At 47.2% G+C, this 13,945-nt stretch overlaps 1 protein-coding gene across 17 annotated transcripts in view; it reads left to right on the forward strand.

Annotated features, from left to right (window-relative positions):
• Positions 1 to 11,567, forward strand: part of Nr6a1 (nuclear receptor subfamily 6 group A member 1) — a 226,261-nt gene extending 214,694 nt beyond the window's left edge. For all 17 annotated transcript variants that reach the window (XM_087182763.1, XM_087182768.1, XM_087182769.1 and 14 more), the window contains 3 exons: positions 3,400 to 3,521; positions 5,189 to 5,341; positions 6,987 to 11,567. In XM_087182763.1, the coding sequence (XP_087038889.1) occupies positions 3,400 to 3,521; positions 5,189 to 5,341; positions 6,987 to 7,075 (364 nt within the window). In that variant the 3' untranslated portion in view covers positions 7,076 to 11,567. The remainder of the gene's footprint in view (positions 1 to 3,399; positions 3,522 to 5,188; positions 5,342 to 6,986) is intronic.
• Positions 11,568 to 13,945: the final 2,378 nt, after the last annotated feature.

Consider the following 13,945-nt stretch of genomic DNA (forward strand, 5'->3'; position numbering starts at 1 on the left):
GCACCCCTAGAGTCTTCTCAGAAGGTTTTACCTTGTGGAGTTGGTCCTAGAGCTGCAGTCTGACTTCCTGTCCATCTGTGTGGGTGCCAAGATGGCAGTTCCTTTAAGGCTGAAGCTGACTGCTGCTGGACAAAATGCATTTAAATGAATGGAAAGAGACAACTGGGCCTCTTCACCCTTTGTGGGATATAACTTACATAGTGTCAGGTTCAATTGCTGACTGAATGGTCCAGTGGTCTGGGGGATCCTGGCAGGAATGTTTTCCTAGCCCCTAGCATGCTTGTGTGATAGGAACCTAGAAGAAGAATGAGTGTGTTTGTCCAGCTTTATGGCTTTGAATGCTGATAACTTGCAGACAGGGACTACAGTGGCATCAGAACTGTGGAGTGGGCAGATGTGGAGGAGGCACGGCTGCAGGAGAAAGCAGGCCCATGGAACAGAGAACAACTTTGTTTATCAAAGGGTGGGATGCGGGTGTGGAGGAAAGCTCTGCAGTCAAGCTGTGGAGACTGAGTGGGGGCTGGTCGGCTGGCTGCCAGCCCCCACCAATGCCAGGGGTCCAGGATAGCTGCCTATTAAAGGAAATTTGGAAAAGACAGATATTCTGTCCCCAAGAGAAAGAGCAGATCTGGCACCGATGTATAGGCCAGCCACTTGAGAGCTCTTTTGTGTCCCTCAGGTCAAGACCTAAGCCAGGAACAGGTTTGGCACTGCTGGTGGGGATCTGGCTGACAGCCACACACCTGCAGGCTCTGCAGTGCCAGAGTGAGCACTTGGGGCGAGAGGTTGCTGATGAGGGACAGCATTATCTTTCCTTGCTGTGTACCCAGCAACCAGGCAGATGCTGACACTGCTTCTCCCCTTGCCCCACTTCATCTCAGCCCCATTCCACTCTTCCACGTAGATACTAAAGGGAATTGGGGCTACAGCCCTGTTTTTCTTTTCTTTTTATTTTTGGTACTGGGGATCAAACTCGGGACCTTGTGCTTGCAAGGCAGGCGCCAGAACCACTGAGCTAAACCCCTGGCCCAACAGCCCTGTTTTTCTTCTCAAGAGCATAAGTAGCCAGCCAAGTGCAATGTTGGCATGACCTGTACTCCCCTCACACTGCCACCTGCAGATCTTAGCATCATGGAGGCACCCAACACACATGCAGGGCCCTGGGTGTGGAACACAGAGCTCCTAAGGTTGGCGCCTGTAGTGGCATGTGGAAGCCTGTCCCAGTGGGCAGTTCAGAGCATGGCAGGATCGGGCAAGGACAATGTGGTGCAGGGGAATACTTTGGGGTTGGGATTAGGAAGTCTAGGTTTGAACCTGGGCTCCCTGGCACTTACGTACTGTGTGACTTTAGAGAAGCCACCTCTTTATCTGTATCCTCACCTCTAACGTAAAGGTTTTATTACTTATGTTATAGTTATCAGGAAGGTAAATTGTAAGAATGCAATGTAAAGGGACCTATGTACATAATAAGGGCAAAATAAATAACCTCTCTGAGCCTTTGTTTCCACATGTGAACAAAAAACATGTGATTAATGTACTTTTTTATTTATTAAGACTATCCATTGAGATATCATGTAGGTAGAATAAAGTTCCCAGCAGGTTGCAAACTCTCAGCACATAATCAATATGAGTTTGTGTGTCAACCATTATGGGAAAGTATCAGTAAAGGGGTAAAAACCATTGGGCCAGGTGCAGAGAGAAACTGAGTCAGCCATCATAGCTCAAGTCAGCGAACTGCGAGAAGCCTAGCTCAAATTGGGCTTCGTGCCATGTGGCCGAGGGCTCAGAGTTCTGGGTCACAGTTACCTGCTACTGTGGCCCTGGTGGTCCTTGAGAAGTACAGACACCTCTGCCCCCAGCCAGAGCAAGGCTTCTCCAGGGAAGAGAAAATACTGTATCTTGTTTGTCCAGGAAGCCAAATTGCAGAGTTAACACAGAAAGCAGTGGAGTCTAGAAATCTGTAGTGCATTCTCAGGTGTTCTGAGCCCTGCCCAGATAGGGCTCGCTTGGCCTGGCATAAAGCTGTGGTGCCCAGCTCTGAACATGTCACCAGGAAGCAGCTGTAGAGCCGAGCTTCTTCATGACTAAGCTGACATCTAAGGCCTATGTAGAACTCTCTTTAGGCCATGGTCAAACTCACTCCTGCAGCGATTCAGGCCAGTCCTGAGCCCAGCGTTTATAAACTGCTTTCCCATTAATCACTTACCTCCTCAGTTTGGTGATGTCCCCATCTCTGCTGTAAAGCAACCCAGAGCATTAGGCCCTGGGGCGGGGGTGTCCTAGCTTGGGGCTCCTCTGCCTAAAACTTTGTCTCTTCCCAAGGAGCTGACTTCTAACCAAAGAAACAAACACGGTCAGTTTTGAGCCCTCCCTGCCAGGACAGGCCAGAACACCGCCTCAGACCTTGAAAAAACCAAGCCCTTAAGGAGTTAGCCCAGGTTCCAAGTTCTAATTCTGCTGGTCCCTTGCCTTCTTTCAACTTGAGTTTCTCATCTTTACTTTTTTTTTTGTACCAAGAATCGAACTCAGGGCTACATCCCCGGCCCATTCATCCTTACAGTGGTAGTGATTACCTCACCCAGTTTGTAGGGTTGAGAGATTTAAATGAGATCTTCCACATAAGTACCACCAGAGGCTAACATGGCACGGAGTCTCACTGTTTCCTTCCCTCCTTGGCTGAAGTCAGGGATGTCAGGAAGATTTTTCATCGTGTGTAACTTCAGCCCTGCTGGAAACAGTGAACCTAAACAAAAATGACTGGCAGCCTTTTCAGTATTGTGGCAGAGGCTCACATAGAGTCACCATGGCAGCTGCATCTCAACAAAAGCTGTATCTTAAAGTGGGCATTGTGATGCACACCTGTAATCCTACCACTCTGGGAGGCTGAGGAAGGCCGAACATAAGTTCAAGCCCAGCCTGGGCAACTTAGCGAGACTCTGTCTCAAAATTTTGAAAAAGGGCTGGGGATGTAGATCAGTACAAAGGCCCTTTGTTGAATCCCCAATACCACCCCCAAAAAAGTATCTTAATATTGTCATATTTCTCCACATTTACATCCCAAAGCTCATTTGGCTCTTGTAGCCCAAGCAGGCACACATTATTTTGCAAAGAGGACCTCAAAGCTTGGAGGGGTCAAATGACCTTCACAGCATCTCACAGCCTTATGAAATAGAGCTAGAATTGAGCCCAGATCAACTCTGCCTGACCTCAAGACAAGTATGCACGAGCTGTAGTTGCCCTAAACAACCCATGGATCTGCCTGTGGATTCTGTTTCCCCAAGGTCAGCCTCTTTCCTATGATAGACACCTTTAGAAGCAAGCTGTAGGAGCCTTCTGTCTGCCCTTCCTGAGCTCCACTGATATCAGAGCCCACAGGTGAAACCTGTGTCTGTTCCCCAGATTTAGTGATGAAGGGATGGAGGTAATCGAGCGGCTCATCTACCTGTATCACAAGTTCCACCAGCTAAAGGTCAGCAATGAGGAGTATGCGTGCATGAAAGCCATTAACTTCCTAAATCAAGGTGAGTGTCTGGGGTGGGCTGGGGAAAAGGGATATATATATTTTTTTTTTAACCAATGAGCATTTCCCCTCCTGTTTCATAACCATGTACACACACATACACCCCTCCCTCAGGACTATTGCAGAACCTGTCACACCATGTGACTACCAATCTTGGAAGGCCTGAACCTCCCCCCTTGTCATCATCTGCCCCTTTACAGTGCAGGAATGCTTTCGATTTTTTCTCGAAACCTAAATGCCACAATCTCTGTAACTCATAGAGGAAGGAAGAGGATTCACTTTGTTTAGTCAGTTTTCATGCATTTAAACACAGACACCAAGGACAGTACATGCGTCATTTAAAATATGTACCAAGTTTACCAGTCATTGAAGAAGAGCAGAGTGACTGATGAAGCCGTTGGAGATAAGGCCTCTGTGACAGGCTGGCAGTAGTTCTGACGCCCCTTTGAGAAGAGTGGCAGTACACAAAAACTCACATGCATGTCAAGCATGGTTTTTAATTAGAAGAGTGCCGGATGTGATTTATGTGGAACATTACCTGCAGAGTGGCACTTGGTAGCTGCTGGTAACCAGCATATGAAGGAGGATTTGCATTCTTTTTTCTCCAGTGACATAGGAGTGCTCTACTCCTGGAGTGGAGCTGGGCAGTGTTGGTGTCTGTGGCCCTGAAAGCAGTTTTTTCCTGTGCTCGGTTTGCCAGTCCTGAGACTCTTGGTTCCCTCCTCTTCCCCCCACCATGCTGGCCAGACCTCCTCCTCCAGCCTCTGCACTGTTTATGTATTTATCTGGTGTCTACATGCCTCCCCCAAGCCAACCCCTATGCTGAGCGCTCGCAACATGAAAAGGAGTTAGACCCCAGGTTCCTGGAGCAGTACACATTCTGATAGCACTGGACACATTCATTGCGCCTCTTTAGAGGAGGTGCTCATAGTGACTTCTTGGAGGAGGAGAAATTTGAGCTGGGCCTCTGAGCCCGGGTAAAATTTATATAGAGGATATTTTAATTCATACTCTACATATAAAATGAATGTATAGAGATAGATAAATGGAGGAAGATTTATATAGAAAAATAGAGGGACAGCCCTCATAGAATATAAGAACAGAGAGGCATAACGATCTGTGTGTGTGTGTGTCTTTTGGGTGTTGTGTATGTATTTTGCATGCATGAACATGTAGATATCAGCAAGGTTTCTGATTGGCTCCAGCATTAGGCAAATTCAAAGATACTGTGAAAGATAAATTTGGAAAGGTAGGTTAATCATTCACATGTTAATCCTTCACCGTTACCTGTTTTGTGCTGTGCCCTGTGCTGAGAACTGAGTGTGAAGTTGAGACACAGCCTGGCCTTAAAGTCTAGTAGCTGTCCTTATACATATATTTTCTCTTATTTCTCTTCTTTTATCCAGAGTTTAGGTCCTCCATATCAGAAATATAAAAGATCCCCTAGGGCCGGGGATTTAGCTCCTTGGTTCCACCACCCACCTCGAAAGCAGAAGGACCCGAGTTCAATCCCCAGTACCAAAAAAACCAAAACAAAAACAACAAAAAAAGATCCCTTATTGTGACCATGTTTAATAGCTTTTAATTGGAAGATGCACGTACTCAAGAATGTGTTTTTCTACATTAGAAAGCCCCTCCCATTCTCTGTGTGATTTTTTTTCCCCACAGATATCAGGGGTCTGACCAGTGCCTCACAGCTGGAACAGTTGAACAAGCGATATTGGTACATTTGCCAGGATTTCACTGAATATAAATACACACATCAGCCCAACCGCTTTCCTGATCTCATGATGTGCTTACCTGAGATTCGATACATCGCAGGTAACATTCTGTGTCCTGGGCTTCCATCCCTTCCTTGCTTCTCTTAGCTTGTGAAACAGTGTTTTCAGGAGGCTAATTCCAGGCCCATGGCCACCGGCATAAAAACATGCTGCCCTCGGCCTCAGAGAAGTTCTGTTATAATGAGAAGTTTGTGTTCTTTGTAGAGAAGTACACAATACCTAAACTCCTATGGTGTACAGGGTACTTTGTGGCCTTATGTAATCTCAGAACAATCTCTGCAAGACTGATGGTTGGTCATATTAACATTCTACGGATGGGAAGACAGAAAATCTCAAATTAACTTCATCTCCTGAAATGTATGTATACTTTTGTGTGAGTGTGGTGCTGGAGATGAAACCCAGCACTAGACAAGCATTCCACCACTGAGCTACATCCCCAGCCCATGAATTGTGTACTTTAAAATAGTGAATTTTATATGCAAATTATATCTCAATTTAAAAAACTTTTATATGGGGCTAGGGTTGTAGCTCAGTGGTTCCACTGCCTGCCTCGTAAGCGCAAGGTCCCGAGTTCGATCCCCAGTACCAAAAAAAAAAAAAAAAACCTTTCCTAGGATTAAGTTTTCAGGAATCATGGAAAGTGTTATCTTTAAAATCCTATGTTTGGAAAACAATTTTTTGTGTTGGGTATGTCTTTGTGTGTGGTCTTGACCCTTTCTGAGCTTCTTGACATTTAATAGGTCCATTTTACTGCATAATCTTAGCTTTTTGTTGTTGTTGTTGTTTTACTTCATTTAGTAAAGATTCTTGTTTCTAGCTGTCCAGTGTATACTGAGGGGCAGCTCAGAAATGTGACCTCTAGACCAGGATTGTTCCTGCAAAATTCAGCAATATAGTTTTCACATGAAAAACTTGGAATCTGACGGGAGCTTTTTGCCTACCTCTTGGGCCACAGAGCAGTCTTGCATGAACTGGTCCTGACAGCACTTTGAGTCACCTGGGAACTTAAAAAAAAAAAATTAGTGTTCACTTTTCGCCTTCACACACTGATATAATTGGTCTGAGGGGGAGCCTGGGCATCAGTATTTTTTAAATGTTCCCCAGGTGATTGTAAGTTACTGCCAGGGAGAAGCAGCACAGCCTTAGCCATTTACAAAGTATATCAGTACACTAAAGGACCTGAGGAGCCCTTCAATAAAGAAACCTATGAACTGCTTTAACCCTGAATTTCACAAATTTCTTTGCCCCGTGACCTTTCCCCCCTCAACACTTTTATTAACCTATTATACTATTTTGTTTTTAGTGCTAGAGTTTCTACTAGGGAAAAAAAAGACAATATGAAATTCTGGTATTTTAGCTCTAAGAGGGCCAGGTAGAAATACTTTTCAGTTTCAGATTCCTCACCTATAAAGTGAAGATAAAAAGTAGCATCTATCTCTTGGAAAATTAAGAGATTAAAAGAGGTAATGTTTCCACCTAGCACAGCAAGTATTCATGGTTAGTAGAATGATATGAGCCTCCTGACTCCACAATGAGTGGGTAGTAGACACCAGCCCTGTCTGATCTTTACAGTCCTTTTGGCACTTCCTGCCCCAGTGATGTCTCCTTTCGCCAGCCCAAGAGAAGGCAGGCTCACCCTTCTGCTAGTGGCCACTGCTAATTCCTCTTATCCCACCTTTTCCCAGGAAAGATGGTGAATGTCCCCCTGGAGCAGCTGCCCCTCCTCTTTAAGGTCGTGCTGCATTCCTGCAAGACAAGTGTGGTCAAGGAGTGACCTGTTCCCTGCGCCACAGAGCCTTGGGTAGGCAGGACAGGCTCAGGAGGAGAGAGCCGGAGACCAAGATGGAGGCGTGGAGCAGTTAACCTCCATAACGAGAAGAGTTTTTGTTTGTTTGTCTGTTTTTTTAACCTCATTTTTCTATATATTTATTTCACGACAGAGTTGAATGTATGGCCTTCAACATGATGCACATGCTTTTGTGTGAATGCAGCAGATGCATTTCCTTGCAGTTTACAGAATGTGAAAATGTCTAATGTTACAGTGTTGTCATTGTTTAGAGATAGTTCTTTTATATTTTGAGGGAGAGGGTGGGATGGGCTGAGATGACTATTTCCATGTTGACAAAGATGACTACCTCAATGGAAATGGGGGTGAGACCATCCCTACAATTTCCACTTTTTCTCAGCAGACTTATATATTTGTCTGTCAGAGAGCAAACTGCCTTTTTCTAGCCATATACTTGTCAAGAAAGAATACACCAAAGGGGTGAAGTGGTGGCAGGAGATTCACTAAGCAAGATGGGCAAGACATGTGGAACAGGAGATGAGGGTTGAGCCATCTCAATGGAAAGCATGAGAATTGAGAGCAGGGCACAGGGACCAGATGTAAAACAGGTGTCCTCTCAGCAGGTCAGACCTAAGGGCAAAAGGCTTCTGTTCTTTCTGACACTCTGCTGCCCTCCTCCTCTCCCTTCAGCACCCCTGTCCATTTCTGCCACTGTCAACTGTTCATCCAACAAGAACCTGGCAATAAGTCAATCCACAGGACTTGCCTACCTTGGGGCTCACAGCTACCTAGTTTCCTACCTGATCTTCTAAGACCTACCCTTCTCAGACTCCTTCCCTCTCCCTTATAAGTTTGACTTCCTCTCACCCCTTTGAAAACCTGAGCAAAATGCCGTGTTCTGAATCCTGATGCCCACTACTGATGAAGTGATGCCCACTTCTTCTCTCACTTCTTTGCTTCAAAGGGTAGTAAGATGAAGGCCAAGCTGCTGAAAGAGTAACTTCCTCCTTTGGAATGCCCTGCCCCACTACCACCACCCCACCCACAGGACTCTAAAAGCTAATTTCTTTTGTAAATAGTGGAAAGGACTATTCACCCTTCTGGCCAGAAATGTTGCTCCTAAATCCTACTCCAGGTTCTCCTAATCTCCCCACAGTGAGACCACGTTTTTCCCAAGGCCCCAGAACTTAAAGCCTGGAGGAGCCCAGCTACCCATTTGTGAGTCAGTACCTGGACCACCAAGGCCTGGAGGGCTGGGGCCTAAAGCACCTGGAAGGGAAGCAGGGTTTTTGTTTTGGGGGTTATTTTTGGCACCAGGGATCAAACTCAGGTCCTTGCACTTGCAAGGCAGGCTCGGTGCCACTGAGCTAAATCCCCAGCCTGGGAAGGGGGATTTTTAAACTACCTCATATTCCTAAGGGCCTGTCTGCTACCTCTGCAGGTTCGGCCTGCACCCCTTTTCTTTCACTGCCTGCCCCACGTCATCCTGGGAAGTGCTCCTGCCCTTCTGGACTTTGGCAAGGGCCACACCATGTCTGTCTTGGAGTTCTTTCAGGTGCTTTTCCCTTCTCTGCCTTAATGCAGCATTTGTTCCCACCCACACTCGGGCACCTCTGGCAGCCAGTGCTCCAGCCAGACTGTGCAGTGGTTGCATCCTTGGGAGGGCTTGAGGGGCCCACAGTACTTCCTCTGGCTATTTGGTCAAAGACTGTTTGCTCTCCCCTGACTCAGCCTAGTAAACCTATCCAGGTGACCACCACAGTGTGCACATACTGGGTAGTCTGGTTCTGTTTATAATTTTTCTTTTTGGTGAAATGTTACGGGTACCAACCAGCAAAGAAGTGATGTTTGTCCTTTGCTGGATCTAAAACTCAAAGTGTTACTCCTCAATGCCATTTCCCCAACTGTTGTAAGAAAGAAAGAAGAGACATGTTCCTCAGGAAAAGCTCCAACTACCACGTTTTTCATATGGCAATGGGAAGATTTATGTGTTCGTGTGTGTCTGTTTATTTGTTAAGTTCACAGTATTTTTCTTGTTTTTCTGAATTTTTTATTTAACCAACGAGATCATATTTTTTGGCCACAGGTTAGATTCTGAGCTGCTTTCCTCAAACGGGGAAAGAGACACACATTAGAGACCCCTTCTCTAAGACGGCTCCTGTGTGTAGCATCTTTCCTTGCTTAGACCTCCACCTATCAAATTATTATTTTTTGAAATTATGTTTCAAATTAAGCATTTTACCCATTGTATTGGGTGTCAAAGGAAATTGCTCTCTGATTAAGCAAGACCATGTCTCTCCGATCATGTATTATTAAACAGAGTAAGTTGTTAATTTGTGGAGTGGGGAAAGGTTCTGCAAGTTGCCATTGTACAGATCCATTTTTACAAATGTTTGCAGCAGATTCCACAGAACAAAGAGCCCATTCATTGCCGAGAGCCCTGCAGAATCTCTAAGCCAAGTGGCTGTGTGTTCTGAGCCGGAGCCTGACCTGTGGACCGTCTTTAATGTCTTCTGCACCCAGTCCTTTTATGATGTGGGCTTCTTTTAAACAGGGTAAAGTGAATGTGTTGCATTGCAAACTCAGGTATTATGAGGAGAAGGTAGGAGTGTAGCTAGCAGTGTGGAGACATTAGGTCAGCCACTAGATGTATTTGTGAATTTGGTTTGAAGGACACAGAGAAAGGTTGGAGGGGGAGGTTTGGCTTGTTTGGTTTTTGCCATTAATGTTTGGTTAACAGGCAGCCTTTTTGCTAGTGGAAGAAGAAAAAAGTTGTATGTATTGTCTCAAATTCCTCTGTCCTCTCTCTGATCCTAGCCACCAAAAGCACTCACTTTGAGTGAGTTTTCCACCATAAAAATGTGACCCTGAAAGCTGTGTGGAAAAGGAGAATCCCACCTCCTTGCACTACGTTGAAACATGCAAGCTTTTCCTTTCCTTTATTATTCTTGGACACTTTCTTAACCCTAGACAATAGTTTGGATTCCTGGAGCTTCATCTCTAATTCATGCTGTTTGGCTCCCTTTGTAGATAGTGGAGTCCTTTGCAAGGTGTGGTGCTCTGGCCCTTTCTGGAGAAATTCCCCAGAACCTGCCTGAAGCACTCCGTCTAGCTCAGAGGACATCCAGCTCCTGTGCCTAGCCTATAAGAGAGGTGGGCCAACCTCCAGGGGTAGAAAGAAGCAGGCAGGAACTTTCCTGTCCCAATCCCAGAACCACAGCAAGTATAGGGGGAGCCTAGAGATCTTTGTGGAGACACCGAAAGCCACTCCACTTCACACCAGCCTGCCTCTGCCCTGCCCCACTTCTCAGGGAAGTGAGTATCTGCCATGGTCAGTGTCACCAGATCTTTAAAACCCTGGCCCCTCTGGGCGAGCTGCCCTGCTCTGCTACCCATTCCCTACACTTGCTTGTTCTTGGTTTCCTGGGGAGTGGGACAGATAGAGACAGATAAATCAGTGTGGGCAACATCTAAGCTATGACCAAGATTGGCCAGAGTAAAGAGACCCTGGCTTCCCAGCAGGGCAGGAATTTGAGCAGTGGTTCCAAATTCTTAGCTTTGGATGCCTGATCTATGTGTTTTGTCCTTGTTGCATTTTAAATTTTTGCTTTTAAGAAATTTCAGTCTTCAGACTAGTCCTTTTTATTAAACTTTAAATTTTTCTTTATTGATGGTTAAAAAACAAAAATAACCCCCAAAAAAGCCCCACTACCCTTTCTCCCCCACCTTGATCCATGAGAGGCCCCCATCACCACTCACTCCCTTTTGCCTCTGCAGTTGATCATCCCTTCCTTTTTCTTCAGCTGGAAGCATCTCTGTCCAGTGTCTGTGAAATGATGTTTCATCTGTGTCTCAGGATGAAAAGCGGCAATCATCCCACCAGGTGCTGGAAACTGGCTAGTCTTGAGGCAAGGGTTTCTAGGGCCACAGCTCAGGGATGTGTATTTAACTACAGGGTCCCCAGAAACCCCTCTCTCGGCTGCTGTAAGCAACATCTGCTTTTCTGGGCTTGGGAGCCAAACTCAGACTGTTTCCTTCAGAGGCAGGAGCCCCAGAGAGCCTGCTGGCTTTCTTCTTGGCCTTCCAGGGCCACCTTGAGACTTGAAGACTTTTGACTGTCCTGCAACATGAGCCTTGGTGGCCCTGCCTCTGCCAGCGCATAAGAAGCCTGGCCCCTCCGCCCAGTCCATTCTCCATCTGACCTCCCTCTTCTGGGCCTGCAGCCCTAAGTGGGCCATGGCTTGCTCAGGAATCAGCTGTAGGCTTGAAAGGAAGCTGGGAGGAAGGCCAGAGCCTGCTCCAAGCCCAAGAAAAATGCTGAGATCCTGGCGGAGGCTAGTCTTCCAAATCCTGGAGCCAGCCCTGCCGGCCAAAGGATCCTCTTTGCTCTTTGGTGACCGTTGTTTTCTTTGCTGAAATGTCTTATTATAAGTGATAATGTTGTTGACTCAAATTTCCATGAAAAAAAAAAAAAAAACTACCTCTCAAGTAACATCCTGGTTGATTCCTCTCAGAGGAATCCTGTGGGAAAAGAATACTGCAGCTCCCGCGATGTTTACATGTTTCTGTCGGGAAAGAAACCCTGCCTGCCCTGGGGTGTTGGTGTTTTTGTCTGTGTTGCCATCCCAGGCCTGCGATAGGGGCTTGTGGCTGCATTGTAATGTCTGGCTGTGTCTGGGGAGTCCTTCCCACATGCCCAGTGAGGGGCAGGCCACCCCCTTGAAGAGCTCCCTCCTGAGCTCCAGGCATGGGGAGCAATGCCTCCCACAGCACTACCCTTGGGGGCTCTGATGGCACCTGCATCGAGAGCCTGCCCTGGGCTGCCCACCCGGGTCCACCTCCACTCACAGTCCTGGGGAGGAATCGGGTGAACAGGATGTCTCTGAGCCCTTGTTCCCAAAGGGCCGGCCAAGGGCTGCCTGCCAGCCTGGCTCCATCTACCCTGCATGACCAAATGGTAGTTGGCGGGTTCTGCAGGCTACTCAGGCCCTCTGCTACCTCCCACACCTGCCTGCTGGCAAGGGATGGGCCCTGTTCTGTGAATTGACTACCTGTGGAAATGTGACTAATTAGTGTGAAATGCATGTTTAGCAAGTATTAGGTACTGTATTGAACCAATAAATGTGAATCCTGCACACGCATCTGGCTATGAAGCTTGTCTGGGGCTCTGAGGGGGGGAAGTGGGATATCCTGAGGTGCCCCTGCTCGTGCTGATGCCCACATCGATTTCCATGGCTAAGGCACTGGCAGAAGATAACAATTCTCAGAACTTCGTGACCCGGTGGAGCAGCTCTGACTGCAGTCCTTGCTCTGTAGGCCAGGCAGTGTTGGCTTTTCTTGAACCAGGCCTTCCTCAACTTCGAGGATGATGTCTTCCTTTTTATAAACAAAGAAACTACAGCTTCAAAGGGTAAAGGGACTCACCCATGACCAGCCGGCCACCAAGTGGTACATCTGAGGGGTGGAGTCTGTTGGGAGAGGCACGTGGACCTTAGCGATGTCAGAGGAAAGGCCTAGGGAGGGAGTGGCTTGTGCTGGGGAGAGTCCAGAGGAGCTTCCCAGGGGAGTGGTATTGAAGGTGGCCCTGGAAGCAGGTCCCCAGGCCAAGAGGAGGTCAGATCCGGTAGCAGGATCAACAGCATGTCCAGAGGCCTGACAATGAATGAGAAAGGTAAGGAGTGTTCAGTACATAGGGCTGTCCTGACCTGACTGAGAATGGGAGGGAGTAGCAAGAGTTGAGGCTGGAGAGAGGCTGGGAGCTCCCAGAGAGAGCACCTGCTGAGGCTCACAAGGGCTGTGCCTCCCTGACCGTGGTGTGCTGGGCATGGCCTGCCTCTCGTGGCCTGTGGTCTCACCTGCTTTCCACAAAGCACATGACGTCTCACTAGCTTTTCTAGAGATAATGAAATGGTGGCTCTGAGGCATTAAGGTACATGGCCAGATCACACAGGCAGTGTCAGAATTGGGCCTCAACTCCAGATGGGCCTTTTTTTGTTTTTTGTTTGGTTGGTTTTTAGGTTCTGGGGATCAAATTCAGGACCTTTTTCTTTTGAGGTAGGTGCAGCACCACTGAGCTAAATCCCTGGCCCCAGATCAGCCTAACTTAAAAGCTCACTGTCCTGTGACTGCTCACACACTCAAGAGTGGCAGAGTTGGCTTGAGGGCTGGATGAAGACTGGCAGGAGACAGTGGCTCTGCAGTCTGGGAAGATAAAGGCTGAGGAGGGTGTGACCAGCTGTCTCTCCACGCCTCAGCCCCCAGCACACGGCACCAGAGAGCCCTTGAGGCTTGAAAGAGGTGGTTTTGAACAAAGGAGCCGCTGCAGAAGGAGCGATAGGCTGTCTTCACCACCCCACAAGAGGGACAAGATGCACAGAGGTGTGAGAAGGATCGTGCTGGTTACCGCCTGCTGCTTCCCTGGCGGCGTCTCTTGTGGTTCTCAGAACAACCTCGCAAGGTTTAGGCTCAGCCCCAGTTTACAATGAAGGAAACTGGCTCAGGACAATGAAGCCATTTGCTGGGATGCACGAACAAGAAGCAGAACTAGCTTCTGAATCCAGGTCTATCTGATACCAAAGTTACAACAGCTTCCTCCCTGCTCGGCCTTACAGTTCAATAGTGAATATGTACATCTGGGGTTTGTAACAAAGCACAAGAGTGGCCTTTGGTTGAACCTTGTGTATTCAAACAAAACTCTGAAACTAATAAAGAGTTAATTCTATGTAAAGCAGATGAACAGACCCAGCGAAGTTGAACTGAGCAGTTCTGTACCAAACACGTGTAGAATGCAGACACTAAGTCTATAATTCTCAGACTGTAGCATCCAATGTCTCTTCATTAAAAAAAAAAAAAATCAGT

Source organism: Heterocephalus glaber, unplaced genomic scaffold, assembly GCF_053883595.1.
Source record: "Heterocephalus glaber isolate CG9 unplaced genomic scaffold, H.glaber_assembly_v1.0 deba00001479, whole genome shotgun sequence".
NCBI lineage: Eukaryota > Metazoa > Chordata > Mammalia > Rodentia > Bathyergidae > Heterocephalus > Heterocephalus glaber.